The following is a 19,364-nucleotide window of genomic DNA, read 5'->3' as shown; positions in this document are numbered from 1 at the left end:
ATTTTTAACAAAAAAAGCTATAGGCACCAATTTTCTTGCACTTAATTGCGAACGTAAGAGCGTTTGTCCATTGAGTTGAGCTCCATTGCACCGTCACTTAAAGATTATAGTTACATTCTTACTCAGACTACTTGACTAACTACTTTGACGGACTAATATTATACACCCTTTTTCATCCTCGGTGGAAATGTTTAAAGCTTGGTAGGTAATACTGCGATCTTTAAACGTTTCCACCGATTTCCTTTGGTTTCATACTCTCGCTATTTAAGTATAACATGTTTACAAGATTTCAATATAATTCAAATGAAGCTTAGAATTATTGTAATCGTGGTAAGTATTTGGTCGAAGTTTCGTTTTCTTTGAATTATACTTAGTAGGCACCCTGTTAATGAAGTTTTGTTTTATTTAAGACGTTTAAAAGCGCTCTATGAAATTATGGTCACTATTCAGTACATTGCCGTTTTGAAACGTGTTAATCACTGCAATCTTAGGGAGATCACAATGTATAGTATAGTGGCTTTCAAATAGTTGTCAACCGAGATACGTGATAGCCCTCCAGGAAAGAAGCCCAGTGCAGGCGCTTTTTCATCCTCCGGGTTTATCCCACACAGCTTATGTGCGTGCAACACCACAAAATAGACCGCAGAAAACGATACACAAACGGACAAATAAGGAGATTTATTTTATTCTTTGTTTTGCTTACATTTACCTGTTTATCACTAAATAATTATTTTAATATTTATCATCCTCGTAATTGTAACATATTATAAAGTTATGATTAGTGTATTTCTGTCCGTCGACAAATAAAAACATCGTTTATTAATTTTATAATTGAGAAGTTATAAAATATAATCATAGAATTCGAAGTTTCAGTGATTTGAAACAGTAATGACAACGTTAATTGTTTTATTTTTAGCTATTTGCTATACTGGGGCCGTCGCACGTGAGTTATATTTGTACCATATTCTTTTCTAAGGCTTCTGTGGTCTGTTTGTCAGTATATATTAAATACATGTAGTTATAGTACCTAACTAGACTTGGACTCATTAAAATTTTGCTTGAACCGTGCCATTTTTCCCCCTGCCATTCTGCCCTTTCGAAAATCAGTCATAGTACCTATGTACCAAATAACTTAAATCAAGAAGGAACGGGATCAAAATTAAATCATTTATTCATTTAGGTCAAAATTATTGAATCTATCACTAGCTCGGAAAAGGAGGTAGAAAATAACTAGCAAGAAAGTTACGGCCACTTTTTTCAAGTGATTTATTCATTTATATATACAATAATATACATATGTTTATATTTATATGTTCTTTTTAAGTCCCACAGTTGGCTAGCGTGGTGGATTCAAGGCCTAACACCTCTCTCATTACGGGAGGAGACCCTTGCCCAGTTGTGGGACATTCGTGGGTTAAATTTACTATTATTGTTAAATGATTTATACCTAATATAAAGATTTTCAGAATATAAAACGTGAAAAGTTTAGTTTCGAACACTAATCGAGATTTGATTTTAATGTTTGCAGCTTGGGCATGGTTGGAAAATGGATTGTTTTTTCTAGGATTCCGCCATAGTATGTATTAATTTTTTACCTTTATATTTTACTACCCATCCCGGCTCCGCTCAGGAAGACATTATTTTTTTTCTTACAATTAAAATTGCCTTCTAATCAGCATTTAAATAAGGAAATAATTTTTACACCAGCCCATCACTTATGACCTAATTCATTACAAACATTCATACAAATTTTTCCTCTTTATAATATTAGTAAGTATTGAAGTTCTTATAGACTAGCTGATGCCCGCCCCTTCGTTCGTTCGTTCTTCGTCAGTGCTCCTCTACACTTCCTAAGGAATCTGTATACCATCAAGTTTCTACACCCAGTAGTTTTGGCTGGGCGTTGCCCGTCAGTCAGTCAGTAACAGAAGATTTTTATGTATTGATAAGCGTTATTTTTATGGCGAACACGTTAATAATATATGGAGTTGATGCCAAGAACACTGGTGCACTTTATTAAGCATATACGAGTAATTTTATTTAATATAAAGTAGCTGTATCAAACAGACTACTGACAGCTTCATACGCTTGCATGTCACCAATAGTCAAATTCACAATTTTGTTACACCACCGACAGCCGCAAATCTGGCTGTCGCAAGGATCTCTACTATAGCTTTATATAAGTACTATAGCATAAAAATATGAGCCCAAGCGATTGAAACATATGTTTTCTGTGCAATGCTTAGCTAGTTTCATTGTGCTTCTTTATATAAACATACGAAACATACCTATGTATAGTGTTTCTGCAATTTGAAGATTTAGACTAATATAAATTACTGCCCGCGCAACTTCGCTTGCGTCACATAAGAGAGGATGGGTCAAAATTTTCCCCGTTTTTGTAACATTTTTCACTGTTTCTCTGCTCCTATTGGTAGTAGCGTAATGATATATAGCCTATAACCTTCCTCGATAAATGGACTATCTAACACTGAAATAATTTTTCAAATCGGAACAGTAGTTCTTGAGATTAGCGCGTTCAAACAAACAAACAATCAAACAAACAAACTCTGCAGCTTTATAATATTAGTATAGGTAGAAAAACACTCACAATCGCACCGTACTTATACTGAGATAGAAACGAATTAGCTAGTATGACAGGACCCTTGCTCAGCGAATACAATAACTTCAACACAGCATTGAATAGTTCTGAAATTATATAAAAAGGGATCCGTTTTATGGGGCCACACAGTTTACATACAGTTTATTTTTATTATTTTAAAATTTTTAGTATTTGTTGTTATAGCGGAAACGGAAACACATAATTTGTGAAAATTTCAGCTTCCTAGCTATTACGGTTTATGGGATTCAGCTTGGTAACAGACGGACAGATAGACAGCGGAGGCTTAGTAATAGGGTTCCGTATGTGCCCTATGGGTAGGGTTCCGTATGTGCCCGCTAATAACGTACCAAACAAACTGACGCTGTAAGCCGCATAACCTGACGGTACGCCCCGGCACATCCCGGCGGCCATGCCACCAGCACTGTGTATAGGAGCCTTTATTGTTCAATAAAATACCTTCATAAGTCTGAAGCCGCTATATTATATGTTTTCTAGTATCTACGTCAGTACCTGACGGTAAACGATTTAGGGGCTAAGTAACATTTGGCGCGGTCATTCCATAGTTGGGTGACCGCTAAGCGGAATTGTATAAGGGCGAGTAAGAAGTCGGTCCCGGTTGTTGTTAATTTAGATAACAGTCTTTCATTCGGCTTGAACAAATTAAACATTAGGTTGACCACTTAGGCACTAATCGTCCGAAAAAATAGTAAAAAAATAAGTAAGTACACGTTATTTATGTTTCAGATGACACCACTCAACGAATTACAATAGATTACAGGCTTATAAAAAACGAGACTCGATTTTACAAAACAATCCAGCCGTTCTACGTGTTATCTGGCAAATCTTTGGACATTGTGTTTATGCACTGCACCGCCGTCTTGCTTGAGTAAGTAACATATTCTTAGCTACTTTCCCCCGGTTTCTAAGTACATTTAGCGGTAGGTTAGTATTATACCAGCTGACCCGCGCAACTTCGCTTGCGTCACATTAGAGAATGGACGAAATTTTTCCTCGTTTTTGCAACATTTTTTACTCGTACTCTGCGCCTTTTGGTCGCAGCGTGATGATATATAGCCTTCCTGGATAAATGGTCTTTTCAACACAAAAATATTTTTTACTTCCTGAGATAGAACAACCACACGAACTCTTCAGCTTTATAATATTAGTATAGATTCGATAAGCAAGGCTCTACTGTCATAATGAATGATTAAACTGTATAATTGTTTTAGCTGTGAATCTTTCCCTGCCACTAGCAAACTAACATGGCGCTACGACACCAACAAAAACGACACCCACCTTAATTTCTGCACGATCAAAGTAAGTAGCTTACGGTTACTATTTCATATATTAATATTATAATGAAAGGTCTTTAACGCGATTGAAAATTAAAGGTAACAATACCTTATTTGTTCACCCGACGTTTCATCCGAGAATCTCCGGAGAATCTCGCGTGAATGTGGAGTGCCCTTCATACAAAAAAAAATCGATAGCTAGCCGGTTTACGATACTCGATAGTAGTCAAGAAACGGCCTATAGTTCTAGTTATATAATGTCTCTCGTATGTGAACGTTGACCCATAGATTGAACACGCTTAATATTCGTGCAGCATATAAGTTAATATTAAATACTATTGCAGATTGCGAAAGTGACGGAAAATATGAGCAATCGATGGAAGTGCAACGTAGCAGAAGGTGGTAGAGAATCTATTACAACTAGGCTCTATTATTTCAGTTTGATCGTCAAAGACCTCAGTGAGTAAGACACACATATTTTCTACAAACATAACTGATTAACTGCCTCTGTGGCGCGGTTGTACATGCGACTGCCGCGCAAGAGTTCTCGGGTTCGAATCCTGGGTACGGCAAAAAAGTTTTCTGGAAAAAAAAATTGTTAGCGATTGCCCTGAGTTATTGCTTTAAGTTGAGGTCGTAGACCTCCGTACCTCGGAGACCACGTAAACCCTGTCTTGTCGTCGCACCGGACTATGAGAGTAAAAGAAAAGAGAGTGTATTGTGTACACACTAGGACATTATACTCGTAAACAAGGTTATGCACAGTTGGCTGGTTTCAATAAAACTGGCCGCCTTAACTGAAGTCGGCCAGAACGAGATTTGTTAAACCATATTTATTTATTAACCGGACGTTTAGCGCAGTGGTTAACGTGGTGGATTCGAATCCCACCCAGGACAAATCTTTGTGTGATGAGCACGAGTATTTATTTTGAGCCTGGTTGTTAATGTATCTTATACATATATAATTCATACTTATACATATATGTATAAGTATGAATTTAGAAGTATAAAGCATGTTTATCAGTTATTTGGTTACTATATTACAAGCTCTGCTTGGTTTGGAATCAAATGACCGTGTGTGAGTTGTCCAACAATATTATTATTTATTATATAAGTACTACACATATCACGCCCATGGGCTGCGATCGCTGCAAACTGCTGGTGCTTCATATAATTTGTTATTTATCAGAACCTCCGCAGACGATGCTAGTGAACGGACTGATAGCAACTACTCATCATCACCCGCATTTAATCAACCACTACACAGCTACATACGACTATCACAACGGCGACAATGTCCACGTGTTGTGTGTCACTACACAAGCATGTTCCGTGCACTTAGAAAACGACTTCTCTACCTTATTGGAAGGTATCTTTTATCATTACATTTACATTTTCGTGTTGCATGTTCATTTTTTAAGGTTGTTCGGAAAGTCATTTAGTTTTTTTTGTGAAACTGGAAGTCAGTTTCGAGCTTTGAGGATAATCCCTTTCAAGTGGTCATAAATTTTCTAAATCTAAATTCTCACAAATGGTACTAGCTGAGGCAAAAGCGCGGGAGCGGGCTAAAAATCAGGACATTGTGTTTTATCATTTAACGCCATTTAAAAGACGCATTGTATTGTTTATGTCGCCACGCCGCTACCATTGCGTCGGGAGGTCGTTTCGGGTTCGATTCCCACACACAGGAACAATTATTTGTGCGATCCACAAATAATTGTTTCGGGCCTGGTTGTACTTTGTGTCCGTTGCTTGTACGTTTGTAAAAGTCCCCGCGACACGAGAGCCATTCTTAGCGCGGGAGTTGTCATAAAAATATAAATAAAATAAGTCTATTTTCAGGACGATTTGGAAACCTCTCGTCTTCAATAGGAGGCTTCCGCGCTAAGCTTAGAGCCAAGCATCACAATACTGAAGTGATCTGCCGGTGCATGTCCCCTACAAGAATAGTACAAATATCATTGAAGTTTCGATATAAACACACAGCGGGTAAGTTTATTGGAATGTCAGGATACAAATTGAAATAACTTATTTTTTAATCCCCGATGCAAAAAGAGTGTTATAAGTTTGACTTGTCTGCCTGTCTGTGCATCATAACTCCCGAATGCATTCAGTGATTTCAATTTAGTTTTTTGTATTAAAGGTGAGTTATGGGCGAGTATTCTTAGACATGTTTGATGAAAATCGGTTGACCCGTTTATTAGTTGTAGGGGGTGAAAGTGCAGAGATTAACCGAATATGTGAAAATATACTGGCATGGGAACTCAAATGGTTTTTTACTTTTTAAAGGGAAATTAAGTTCTTGTATCGGAGGTTTTTTTAAATTTTAAATTTAATTTTACTCAAAGAAAATATGGCGGTACACAAGGTGGTTAACAAAAATCATAACTTACCACATATTTTGTTGTTAAGCCGACATGCAAATATTAGGCATACATTAAACATAATGTAATGTAGGTAAATCTAAAACTAAAATATTCTAATTATATCTGACCACTTCCAATACACTAGAAAATCTCACGTCCGTACCCCCAATATGTTGTTTGGTATATCAAGATAATAATCGACCCCTGGACAACAGGCCCTACTTAACCGACTTAAAAAAGGAGGAGGTTTTCAATTCAACAATAAATAAATAAAAACTCATTAATGTCCCACTGCTGGGCAAAGGTCTCCTCCAGTAATGAGGGAGGGGTTAGGCCTTGAGTCCACCACGCTGGCCAAGTGCGGGTGGGTTAGGTTAGTTATTCAACAATATTTTTTAATTTCAGACGCAATAAATGTAATAATAAATGAAAATGAAATGCTGAGAGGTGAAAGACTTGGCCACAACAGTTCTATAACGGTTATCAATTATGGATATTTCGAGGGCAATAATAATATGTTTTACATCAAATGCTTGCCGGCCGATGAGAAGTTTTTCATTGTTTCCAATAACGGACACTACAAATACATGTGTAAGACTTATTCCTATTTCCTAATAGAGTTAATAATAATATATATATATAGAGGAGCTTATGGCTTAGTAACAACAGCCGCGCGGCTCGATCTCTGAGGTCAAGCTACGCATGCCGACGTTGTTCTGCGGATAGGTGACCATCTTAAATATATCGAGCTCCTCCGTGTTTCGGAAGGCACATTAAATGTGGATCCCGGCTGTAATTTTCAAATATCTTTGATAGTTGTTATTAGTAGTCAGAAGCTTGGAAGTGTGACAACCGGTCTCACCAAGTAACTAGGCTGTGGAGGTCATATGGTGAGACTGAAAGCTGACTCCAACATAATTGGAAGAAAGGCTAGGCTGATCAAACATATATTCCTCTACCTACCTTATTACTTATAACATATCGTCTAAATATATATAACTCAAAGGTGACTGACTGACATTGTGATCTATCAACGCACAGCCCAATCCACTGAACGGATTGAGCTAAAATTTGGCATGCAGGTAGATGTTATGACAGATGTTATAAGCATCTACTAAGAAGGATTTTGATCAATTCTACCCCCAAGGGGATAAAACAGGGGATGAAAATTTGTATAAAAATTCTGTCCTAAGTCAAAAGCTACTTATTAGGTCGGGGAAAAGTCTTTTCGCATTATAGTATGTATGAACTTGTAATAAAATCTCTTTGGCTTCAAGAATCACAAATGAGTACACGGAACATTAGGTTTCTTTCAGAGAGCTCGTGAGGTAACCAAATATCGAGCTTTTTGTGTAGAGAAAAGATTTTATTACAAGTTCATACATACCTACTATAATGCGAAAAGACTTTTTCCCCGACCTAATATAACATAATAATTATATCCAGGCTGATAAGTTAATTTACATTTATAGTTTCAGAAACACGGATGGATAGTGGGTTTGTGGTACAAATGCAAACGTATTTTGAAAGACTGTTGGTTTACCATACACGTAGTAAATCAGAACTGCGGGCAAAAGCGAGTGAAACAGTCATTATTTATTTCTCAGAGTTACCGAAGAAATCAAGTGAGTATTACATTCATTCATATTATTATGACTTTTTAAGAGCAGCGGTAGACCAGTGGTTTAAGTTGTACCCACGCAAGTGGTCGATTCGTACCCGAGGCAACACACAGATGACTTTTCGAAGATATGTGTGTTTTAGAAATCTATATATTACTACGTGAAGCAAGACCAGTTTATGTGCAGGAGGAGAGCAGAACGCTAAACCATACTCCATACTAATATTATAAATGCGAAAGTAACTCTGTCTGTCTATCTGTCTGTTACTTAATCACGCCTTAACTACTGAACCAATTTGCATGAAATTTGGTATGGAGATATTTTGATACCCGAGAAAGGACATATGCTACTTTCTACCCCAGGAAAATGACGCATTCCTATTTGAAAATTCAGGTGGCGGACGAAGTAATAATGCTTATAAAGTACATTATAGTCGAATTTCGACTGCTGGGCGACCACAAGTTTATATAAAAATAAATCCCTATTTCCCTTGGTCTCGCCATCACGCGTGAATGGCTGGACCGATTTCACTTATATTTTTTTAAAATATTCCTTGTAGTACGGGAATGGTTCTTAGCGAGAAAAAATAAAGAATTATTTATTTATTTATTAAATATCGGCTGCCAGGTGATACGAAGTTTGCGTGGTCAGTTAGAAATAATTTTATCACTTGTTCCAACGGTGAAGGAAAACATCGTGATGCAACCTTGCATTATACATAAATAAGAATACATACATACATAAGATTTTTCATAAATTCATAATAATATATTGACAAGCCAGCGTCATTTAATTTATCCTTGAATTTTCCCCTTATATAATTAACTCTATTATATTATTTCTACTGTATTACAGAACCGAAACCGCAAAAATTATACATAGACCTACCAGAGGAGAATACAATCGAGTTATATAATAATATGTATAATTCAGAAGCGTCTGACAAATACAACATAAGTCGTATTTACATGAATATCAAAGAGATGAATATATAACGCTGAAATGTCGAAGAGATTTCAGTTTTTCTAACGTCTATATCGTGTTTCAGGATACAAGTAAGTTTTAACTGTACTTAAATCGCTGATATCTGATGTTAAGCTACGCTTGCCGAGGTATTTTTGTCGATGGGAAACCATCTTATAGATGTCGAGGTGCTCCGTGTTTCGGAAGGCACGTTAAATAGTAGTTCCCGGCTGTCATTTTCAAAGATCTTTGATAGTCGTTGACTGTAGTCTGAAGCTTGAAAGTCTGACAACCAGTCTTACCGTAGGTTATTGTTTTATAGCCCAGTGAACTGGGTTGCGGAAGTCCGATAGGCATTCGGTACTCTACTACTCCCGCACTAAAAATTGCTATTAAAAAGCAATTTTTACGACAAACAAACGAAACAACTATTTGTGGATCGCACAAATAGTTGCTCCGTGTGGGAATCGAACCCACGACCCCCGTAGTGGCATGGCGACCACCTTAACCACTGTGTCACGGGGGCCGTCAGTTAGCAAAGTATAAATAGCTGCAATTCATAGTGCTGGAGTTGTCGTTTTTATAAGCTTTTTTATAAACCAAGATTTTTCTTTCAGTAAAAAGTAAACAAAATGACTTCTACATAAGGAAACCCTTGCAGTTAACTAAAGAATATGATAACACTACGATGAAATGTGTATTGAAAAATCGAGTACGCTCGAGTCCCGGCCCACATGACACGGTTATAGAACAAATCATTATATTGTTCTTGATGAGGTTTGATTCTGATGGAAATGAACCAGGTTAGTACATTAAGGTGACATGATAATGTAGTTCGGTAAATCAAAAATTAATAAACTCGTACCCAATTAACGCAATTTCGCCACCTATAGTTGAAAACTGGCGCCCATAGCTAGTTGCGCTCACCAGTAAACGATCTGTGGGTTAAGCAAACCTTTGCGCGGTCATTCCATAGATGGGAGACCGCATAGTGGTATTTGAGCTGGGCGTCTCCGTGTTTCAGAGGGCACGTTAAAAGTCGGTGTCAGTTGAAGTCGTGTTCTCACGGAGAAAAAGTATTGTAATCTTTAAAAACGCATACAAGACACGCGCGTAGTTAAATGCCTAGTAATTAAACATTTAATATAATATATAATCTATACTAATATTATAAAGCTGAAGAGTTTGTTTGTTTGAACGCGCTAATCTCAGGAAGTACTGGTCCGATTTAAAAAATCTTTCAGTGTTAGATATTCCATTTATCGAGGAAGGTTATAGGCTATATATCATCACGCTACGACTGATAGGAGCAGAGTACCAGTAAAAAATGTTACAAAAACGGGGAAAATTTTGACTCATTCTCTCTTATGTGACGCAAGCGAAGTTGCGCGGGTCGGCTGGTATAATATAAGTATATGTTCTACTCTTCTAATACAAACTTTTATACCTTCGGGTATAATTCGGTTATGATACCTTATTCGTCTGACAAACAGCCCGTGAAGGTATAGTAACCTTTAATTTTCAATCGCATATAAGAACCAGTGTAACATTGTGTACGATGTTACATGACGAGAGTTTAAATTCGTTAACAGTAGCACGATCCTCTACCACCATCGACTACCGACAACCGGATAGTCACCGAGAAATTTTGTAAGAAAATCTGATGAGCGCCTCTAGTGGGCCCCGCAAGAACTATTTTTTGTAGTCAATTTTAAATGTCAACTTCTCGACACTCGATAGTGCCGTCTGTGCAGAATTACGCTAGTAAAGAGATGTTGTAAACAGTGACTCTTTGCTAGGTTCAGTTGAAGCCATGACGGAGCAGAACTATGTCGTGACTCTCGGATTGTGTATCGCGATGTTGGTCGTCGTCATCGCTGGTATTATCCTCACCAGAAAACTAAAACTACGAAACAAGGTAAATGTTTGTTATAGTAGTTTGTTAGTAGTAGTATGTTTTTACATCTTACAATAATATTATAAATGAGGAGCTCGTGGCTTAGTTAACAACAGCCGCGCGGATCGATCTCTGAGGTTAAGTTACGTTTGCCGAGGTTATTTTGTATATGGGTGACCATCTTATACATATCGAGTTCCTCCGTGTTTCGGAAGGCACGTTAAATTTGTGGGTCCCGGCTGTCATTTTCAAAGATTTTTTACACTAGTCAGAAGCTTGAAAGTCTGACAACCAGTATTACCGAAGGGTATCGTGTTATAACCTGGGTAACTGGGTTATGGAGGCCAGATAGGCATCTCCCATGTAAAATACTAATATTCAGCTGCATCCGGTGAGACAGGAAGCCGACGCCAACATAGTTTGGATGAAAGTCTAGGTCGATACAATATTATTATAAATGCGAACAATTATAAGCATAGAAATTAACAATAAAATTGTATTGTTGCAGAAATATTCAGCAAAGGAAGTAACTGAATCCAACGTGCACTTAGATAATGACGCACAAGACCACTACGAGTGTGTGGAAAGATTAGACAGTGTGTTAGTGAACGAGACCAGACCGAGAATCGAGATCAGCCACCCTTCTCCTATAACTGCACTTTCAAACCCTGGCTATGAACAAACAACGAATCATGCCGAAGAAGAATATACTTATGTAGAATCTAATAAACTGGCTGGTATTAGTGCAATGAAAAAACAGTCTGAGCTTATATACGATGAAGTAGATCATTTAAATGGAGAACCTGAATACATGAACACTGTTAAACTACAGAAGGATAATAGTGTGACCTTTAACAGAAGAGCATCGACCGATCAGGAGCCTGGAGTTGACAATTTGGAAGATAAAAGTGATTTGTCTCAATATGTAGATATGAGACATAATCAATATGTGTACGGTTTTAAAATACCTGAGATCAGGGTCACTAAGAAATTCGATTGATTCATTATGGACTGTACTTGATATTAGGTGCTTTTACACACACGCTCTTTCGCGCGTGAAAGAACAAAGGAAAGAGCACGCGCCGCTCATCTTTCAGAAGGCGCGCTCTTCGCTCACGTTTTCTTTGCTGGCTTGACAGATGAGCGCGGCGCGCGCTCTTTCCTTTGTTGTTTCACGCGCGAAAGAGCGTGTGTGTACAGGCACTTAATAACAAGATCGGTCAATATGTGTAAAGGCACCTATTGAGATGAATGTGAAAGTCTGTCCATCTGTGCTGCTTTTACGCCGTAACCCTAGTACCGATTTTGCTGAAAGCCTAGAGTTAGATCTTTCAAGAAGATTGTACTCTGTCAGTTAGTGTAAATGATCACAATAATAATGTTTGCAAAGTAACATAGCAAAAATTCTAATTAGTCCTTCAGTCAGATAATAGAAAAATATAGTATTAAAATTACTGAGTAAGGGCTTATATTTAATTCTAAGTTTTCAATTCAATGAAGCGCCGTAATTATTTGAATATGTACAAAAATAAGCACGTTCTCCACCATGTACTGCCAAAATAGTTCCTACGACGCCCGCCAGAGGCGCTGATCAGGTTTTCATACAAAATTTCTCGATGACTAGCCGGTTGTCGGTAGTCGATAGTAGTAGAGAATCGAGCTACTGATATAAATTTTCGCCATGTTCTTGATTATCGCGTCGTAGTCAAGTAATCTTTTGATTAGGTCACGCATTTGTTGACGGAACGAATTGGAACTTTTATCGCCACTACGTAAACACGAATCCTCGCGTTTAAATGTGGCCGTAGCATATTAATTCAGCTACTGCACGACAGATGTCGCTACAACTTACAAAACTTAGTCTACGAGCTGAACATTATAATTTTAAAAGATTTCTTTGTAAAATTATGCAAGCATGCAAATTTTGTAAAACCTATACTAAATGTGTTGTATAAAATAATAATATTAAATCGTAAAATGCAATGTAAAATATGTATGATATCTAGACAAAATATAAAAATAAATTTGAGATGTTGCTAAGCGCAAAACTGAAAAACAACGAAATCAATTCGAATTATTGTTTTGTAAAATTATATTTATAACAATGTAATATAATATGAAGAGCAATCTATACTGATATTATAAAGCTGTAGAGTTTGTTTGTTTGTTTGAACGCGCTAATCTCAGAAACTACTGGTCCGATTTGAAAAAATATTTTAGTGTTAGATAGCCCATTTATCGAGGAAGGCTATAAGCTATATATCATCACGCTACGACTAATAGGAGCAGATTACCAGTAAAAAATGTTACAAAAACAGGGAAAATTTTGACCCACCTAGTATAATTTAAAAACCTTTGAAACTATCAAAAACGTTTTCGAAGCGATAAGTTTTACATAATCTAAAGATTTTGTAAATCGGTCCTGTAGTTCCTGACGCTTAAAAACAAACATACAAAGGAGAATGGGCAAAATAGTATGGAGCCTGGGCGATCCGCGGCCAAACTTGATTTTTTGTTTTTTTAATGTAGTTTAGTCCTATAATTACCGTGTAGAAGTTTTATTGCCGCGACGCACTTATATGACGAACAAAATACATTTTTGTTTTTGAGCACTTTTAATAGTATAAAAACATATTTTTGGCTTATTTTCGGAGATTAAATAAAAAGTACTATTTATATTATTGCATACAAATGTAGACATTATTAATATTCGAACAATCATAACATGTAAATATATAAATATCGTAACAAGTAAACATCTTGCTCTTCTATAATATATTCACTGAGACGACTTATCTGTCTTGAATGCTCAGCTTAAAAACGAGGCGTTCATAGCCAGTTGCGCTCACTGGTCGGTAAACGATCTGTTGGTTAAGCAACCGTTGGCGCGGTCATTCTATAGATGGGTGACCGCATTGTGGTATTTGAACTGAGCTTCTCCGTGCTTCCGAGGGCACGTAAAAAGTCGGTCCCGGTTGTTGTCAACTAAGATAACATTCGGGCGGCTTGAACAACTTTGAAACTAGGTGAACCATATGATAGATAGATACGAGTTACGATTATTGTTCATTTTGATGGCATTGCAATCGTTATAAGAAGATGTAACGTTATTACACAACATTAAATGAATTACAGACACGAAATAATTGTATTTGTTCTATGAAATTCCATTATATTTACATGTCAATATATTGTTTCCTGAAAGGATTGCAGCGAAACGTTCTTAGTAAAAGTTGTTCCTAGTTATCATTACTTTAATTTGACACTACTTTCATTAATGGCCGCCGACCGCCCAGGAGTGCCCATTCTCCTTTTTAACTTTAATTTAAACTAGCTTTTGCCCGTGACTTCGTCCGCATGGTTTGCGACTTATGATAGAATTTTCATACAAACTTTCAGCCCGATCCGTCCAGTGGTTTGGGCTGTGCGTTAGTAGATCACTATGCCAGTCAGTCATCTTTGAGGGACTGCTATACATACAAAGCAAGATAATTATTCTTACTGTTAAAAAACTAGTAGATTAACGACTTATGGATAAGCGACGGATAACCTAACTGTGAGATAAAATGTAAGCAAATGCAAAAATATCTTATTATCTGCTTGCAAAGTTATTCAGTACTTATCCGGATCTGGGATAATAGGCATTTTTCATATGGTTAGTGGGGAGAACAACGTCACAATTATAAAAGCCGTTCGCCGCCGTCGGAAGCCGATGCTTATATAACGTAAATATTTATTTATTCTTCTAGGATACATAGGCACTATACTGTTCTTTCTAGATATGTATTAAATAGCTTATTAGATGAAATTTTACACTTTGTTTTCTTACATTTGTTGTAATTTTGCTTGCAACCCTGGCTTTAAATATGGTTGTTTTATTATTAGGGGATATCCTGTTTAAAAAATATTTATCCAATTTTATTTCAAGTAAGAAATTAATTGTTTTGTTGTAAATAATTATTAATTATATAATTAGTTGAGAGTTGTTGACGACATAAAATACTCCTTAATTTTTTGCTTGTTTTCTAATGTACAAGAATATTTTTAATTTTTGTTTTTATTAAAATATTTTCTATGTACTGAGAGTCGCTTATATCCTTTTCCTATGTCCTTTAAAGGGGCGGGTACCTCTTTAGCCCCGCCCTAAAGGATTTCAGTACAGTCGTGAATACACACGTTTTCAGTATCATATTTGTTCAGAAATTATTTTGTAAAATGTACTTTTTATTATGCCTTTATCTAAATGTATGAATAGTTAATAACACGACTAATAATAGATTTACTGTATTTATATACTTGTAGTATTTCATACACAACACCATGTTGTTCAAAAGCGTATTTTCTATATGATAAAGACACTATTAACGTGAGTCAGAAAAAAAACAATTTTCTGTTAAAAATAATTATTTTATGAATTTGAGAACACTCTGTATAGTTATAACAAAGGATTTGATTTGGTGCATTGCAGAGGATTATCATGGGACATGGTAATAATAATAATGGGCGGGTCGAGGGGGTAGGTGCGGGGTGAGGGGACACGGGACTATAAGAACCCGCCGCTAATTCCCAGCCCTCAGTTTTTCGGCGAACTCCGCACCGCGCGGCACGTTTCGCTGCCAAATTCATTTTTTTTCTAAGGCTTATACCCCATTGCTGGGGAAACGCCTATTTCTCATCATTTTCAAACCTTTTCCAAAGGTTTTGCTGCAATTTCTTTGTTGCTTTCCATTATGGAGTTAATTCGCCAGTTTTGGCTCTAACCATCGAATTTTAGTTCCCGATATCAATTCAAACGCCCTGATTGGTAGCAATGGCTACTATTTTAACCTAATGGTTGTCCAATAAAAAAATCTTACGTTTTTTGCACCAAGATCGCGCGCGCTTGGCTTTTAAGTGATTTTAAATAGATTTATGAAACCTTTTTGTCCCTTTTTAAAACAAAATTTTAAACAAAAATTAGCTTCAACTCTTTATAATAAAAATAAAAGACTTTTGTGGTGACTCCGACGGTGTGGCGTGTGCTGTTTTACTGGACAAAGAGAGTATGAGAAGAAGGTAAGTATAAAATAATGACAATTCACTTGGTTCGTTACAATTTGTTAAATTCATTCAATATTTATTTTAAACCTTTTCTTGCTTGGGAGGAGCACCTCGCAGTGGGATGAAATGGGTTATAAAAATGTAAATTATTGAAACTTATACTACTTACTGAAAATATAAGGTGGAGGAAGTGAGAAGAGCTGGCAAGAGAATCTTGGCCACTCTTTTTTAGTCAATAAATGGTTCTTTTTCAGTGTAAAAATCATATTTTGCCTTCCGAGGCTTTTATTTCATATTGTTGGAGAAAAGCCTTATTTTTATTAATTTTCAATGCTTGTAAATATTTTTGAGATTCCTGGTTTTGTGGACTTGCCAGTTTTTTCTTTTACTTTGAAATTGTAGTTTCAGGTTTAACTATTATCTGTAAAAGTCTTAAAATATGACGGAAGGAGCTTTGAATTATATTGCCGATTGCGACCAAGTACACTGGTCCTAAAATGATTAAAAAATTAAGTTATATAATTTCCTCATAACTAAAAAAATTGCAACTCTTCATCATACAAGTAAAAATAAATTTCAAGTCTATAAATTGTACTACTTAGGCATGTGAGAAATTAATAAGGATACAAAAAAGTAGGGAAAAAAACCAAGTGAATTGTCATTATTATTTTTTATTAATACAATCAAAACAAAATATGAGCCACGAAGATATTGAAAAGCTACCGTCAATGAGTTAATATGGAGAAGCCATCTGCTGATGAATGCCGTTCTGATGTCATGGGTACGAATCCCATATCAAAAGAAAGACTACCATCAATTCCTGAGGTTTCCTGGTCTAATCATACATCTTCTTCTTCTTGTCGGATGGGTAGTCATTGTCAAAGTCGCTCAAGCCGCCCGAAAACCTTTGAAATGGCTTAATGATTGTTATCTTAATAGACAACAACCGGGACCGACTTTTAACGTGCCCTCAGAAGCACGGAGACGCGCAGTTCAAATACCATGCGGTCACCCATCTATGGAATGACCGCACCTACCGACAACACAGATCGTTTGATATCTCACTGGTCGGTTATCCACCCACTGGGCTATGAGAGTAATGAAAACAATACCTTCAGGGAACCTTCGGGGAAAATTATGACCCATTCTTTGACGGAAGCGAAGTTGCGTGGGTCAGCTAGTTATATTATAATATAATAAAATATGGGAATTACCGCGAACACGCATATTACCTTGGACTGTCTGACTCTTAGGTGGTAAAACTGGACCTGATGAAATAAAACCCTCTTAGTTCAAATATGAACGATTTTCTATCTCTAACAATTTAATCATCAGCAATAATATGGGTATTAATAATGGATAACTGCCGCTGTACTCGATCGATAATGTCTTGGGTTCAAACCCCGTATAAAACCCTCGAAGTTGAAATATATGAACGGTTTTCTATCTCTTACAATTTCATCATCAGCAACAATATGGGTATTAATAATGGATAACTGCCGCTGCACTCTCTAATGTCTTGGGTTCAAATCTCGTGCCTTAGGTTTTCGATAAAACAATCTCAGGACTGCCTAACTCTTAGGTGGTAAAATTGGCCCTGATGAAATAAAACCGTCGTAGTTCAAATATGGACGGTTTTCTATGTCTTACAATTTCATCATCAGCAATAATATGGGTATTAATAATGGATAACTGCCGCTGCACTCTCTAATGTCTTGGGATCAAATCCCGTGCCTTAGGTTTTCGATTAAACAATATCAGTTAGGAAATTGAGAGTACTTCAATGCTTTAAAGAGCACGTGAAACGTCTTCATCGTAACGTCGTCATAAATATGGGAATGACATTTGATCGTGTCGGGTTCAATTCCCGGCACGGACAAATACAATATACCAAATAATATCAGCATTGTATTTGTATAAAAAAATACCTTCATGGAACCTTCGGGGAAAATTATGACCCATTCTTTGACGGAAGCGAAGTTGGGTGGGTCAGCTAGTTATATTATCATAAAATACGGAAAATACCGCGAACACGCATTGTTATCTTGGACTGCCTAACTCTTAGGTGGTAAAACTGGCCATGATGAAATAAAACCGTCGTAGTTCAAATATGGACGGTTTTCTATGTCTTACAATTTCATCATCAGCAATAATATGGGTATTAATAATGGATCACTGCCGCTGCACTCTCTAATGTCTTGAGATCAAATCCCGTGCCTTAGGTTTTCGATAAAACAATCTCAGGACTGCATAATTCTTAGGTGGTAAAACTGGCCCTGGTGAAATAAAACCCTCTTAGTTCAAATATGGACGGTTTTCTATCTCTTACAATTTCATCATCAGCAACAATATGGGTATTAATAATGGATAACTGCCGCTGCACTCTCTAATGTCTTGAGATCAAATCCCGTGCCTTAGGTTTTCGATAAAACAATCTCAGGACTGCATAATTCTTAGGTGGTAAAACTGGCCCTGGTGAAATAAAACCCTCTTAGTTCAAATATGGACGGTTTTCTATCTCTTACAATTTCATCATCAGCAACAATATGGGTATTAATAATGGATAACTGCCGCTGTACTCGATCGATAATGTCTTGGGTTTAAACCCCGTATAAAACCCTCGAAGTTGAAATATATGAACGGTTTTCTATGTCTTACAATTTCATCATCAGCAATAATATGGGTATTAATAATGGATAACTGCCGCTGTACTCGATCGATAATGTCTTGGGTTTGAACCCCGTATAAAACCCTCGAAGTTGAAATATATGAACGGTTTTCTATGTCTTACAATTTCATCATCAGCAATAATATGGGTATTAATAATGGATAACTGCCGCTGTACTCGATCGATAATGTCTTGGGATCAAATCCCGTGCCTTAGGTTTTCGATAAAACAATCTCAGGACTGTCTGACTCTTAGGTGGTAAAACTGGCCATGATGAAATAAAACCGTCGTAGTTCAAATATGAATGGTTTTCTATCTCTTACAATTTCATCATCAGCAATAATATGGATAACTGCCGCTGCACTCTCGAATGTCTTGGGATCAAATCCCGTGCCTTAAGTTTTCTATTTAACAATATCAGTTAGGAAGTTGAGAGTACTTCAATGCTTTAAAGAGCTCGTGAAACGTTTTCATCGTAACGTCGTCGTCGTAAACATGGGAATGACATTTGACCGTGTCGGGTTCAATTCCCGGCACGGACAAAGTGTTACAATATATACAATATATATAAAACGCGGGTGTATTACATACACCACAGTTCACACCTTTTGGTATTAAAAGCGTGATGTTATAAAAATTGCGTCATTTTGACGATGTGATTGCCTCTATGACGCATATGTAACGTATGCGACTACACTGAGGTCCCGGGTTAGACTCCCGGATCGGGCTAAAAAGGTTTTCAGTCAAGAAATACTTACATTGCCCAGAGTTAGGAAATTAAGGTCTGAAAATTGTGTGCCTTAGATAGTACGATAGTACAAGTAAAAACAGTGCAAATGTTCACTTTCTTATCCTCTCATGTCAAAATCTCATATGCGATGTTTGTCACCAAAAAT

At 36.8% G+C, this 19,364-nt stretch overlaps 2 protein-coding genes across 2 annotated transcripts; both read left to right on the top strand.

Moving 5' to 3' along the window:
• The first annotated feature begins 2,858 nt into the window (after positions 1 to 2,858).
• On the top strand, positions 2,859 to 8,959 carry LOC142986747 (uncharacterized). The gene is made up of 10 exons (XM_076135365.1): positions 2,859 to 2,934; positions 3,365 to 3,506; positions 3,850 to 3,937; positions 4,257 to 4,371; positions 5,102 to 5,281; positions 5,755 to 5,901; positions 6,684 to 6,869; positions 7,751 to 7,903; positions 8,756 to 8,860; positions 8,949 to 8,959. The coding sequence occupies exons 1-10, from the start codon at positions 2,859 to 2,861 to the stop codon at positions 8,957 to 8,959; spliced, it is 1,203 nt and encodes a 400-aa protein (XP_075991480.1).
• Positions 8,960 to 10,711: 1,752 nt separating this feature from the next.
• LOC142986446 (uncharacterized) lies at positions 10,712 to 12,861 on the top strand. The gene is made up of 2 exons (XM_076134958.1): positions 10,712 to 10,781; positions 11,269 to 12,861. The coding sequence occupies exons 1-2, from the start codon at positions 10,722 to 10,724 to the stop codon at positions 11,758 to 11,760; spliced, it is 552 nt and encodes a 183-aa protein (XP_075991073.1). The 5' UTR covers positions 10,712 to 10,721; the 3' UTR covers positions 11,761 to 12,861.
• The last annotated feature ends 6,503 nt before the right edge of the window (positions 12,862 to 19,364 follow it).

The sequence above is a fragment of the Anticarsia gemmatalis genome, chromosome Z (genome assembly GCF_050436995.1).
Source record: "Anticarsia gemmatalis isolate Benzon Research Colony breed Stoneville strain chromosome Z, ilAntGemm2 primary, whole genome shotgun sequence".
Taxonomy (NCBI): domain Eukaryota; kingdom Metazoa; phylum Arthropoda; class Insecta; order Lepidoptera; family Erebidae; genus Anticarsia; species Anticarsia gemmatalis.
This window is presented reverse-complemented; position numbering and strand designations above follow the sequence as displayed.

What these genes read in the sequence shown, in the direction of transcription:
- LOC142986747 (XM_076135365.1), top strand. Translation starts at nt 2,859, where the DNA reads ATGGGATTCAGCTTGGTAACAGACGGACAGATAGACAGCGGAGGCTTA. An exon ending in TTTGATCGTCAAAGACCTCA is followed by an intron (nt 4,372 to 5,101) that starts GTGAGTAAGACA and finishes GTTATTTATCAG; the next exon opens with AACCTCCGCAGACGATGCTA. An exon ending in TCGATATAAACACACAGCGG is followed by an intron (nt 5,902 to 6,683) that starts GTAAGTTTATTG and finishes TTTTAATTTCAG; the next exon opens with ACGCAATAAATGTAATAATA.
- LOC142986446 (XM_076134958.1), top strand. Translation starts at nt 10,722, where the DNA reads ATGTTGGTCGTCGTCATCGCTGGTATTATCCTCACCAGAAAACTAAAA. An exon ending in AACTAAAACTACGAAACAAG is followed by an intron (nt 10,782 to 11,268) that starts GTAAATGTTTGT and finishes GTATTGTTGCAG; the next exon opens with AAATATTCAGCAAAGGAAGT.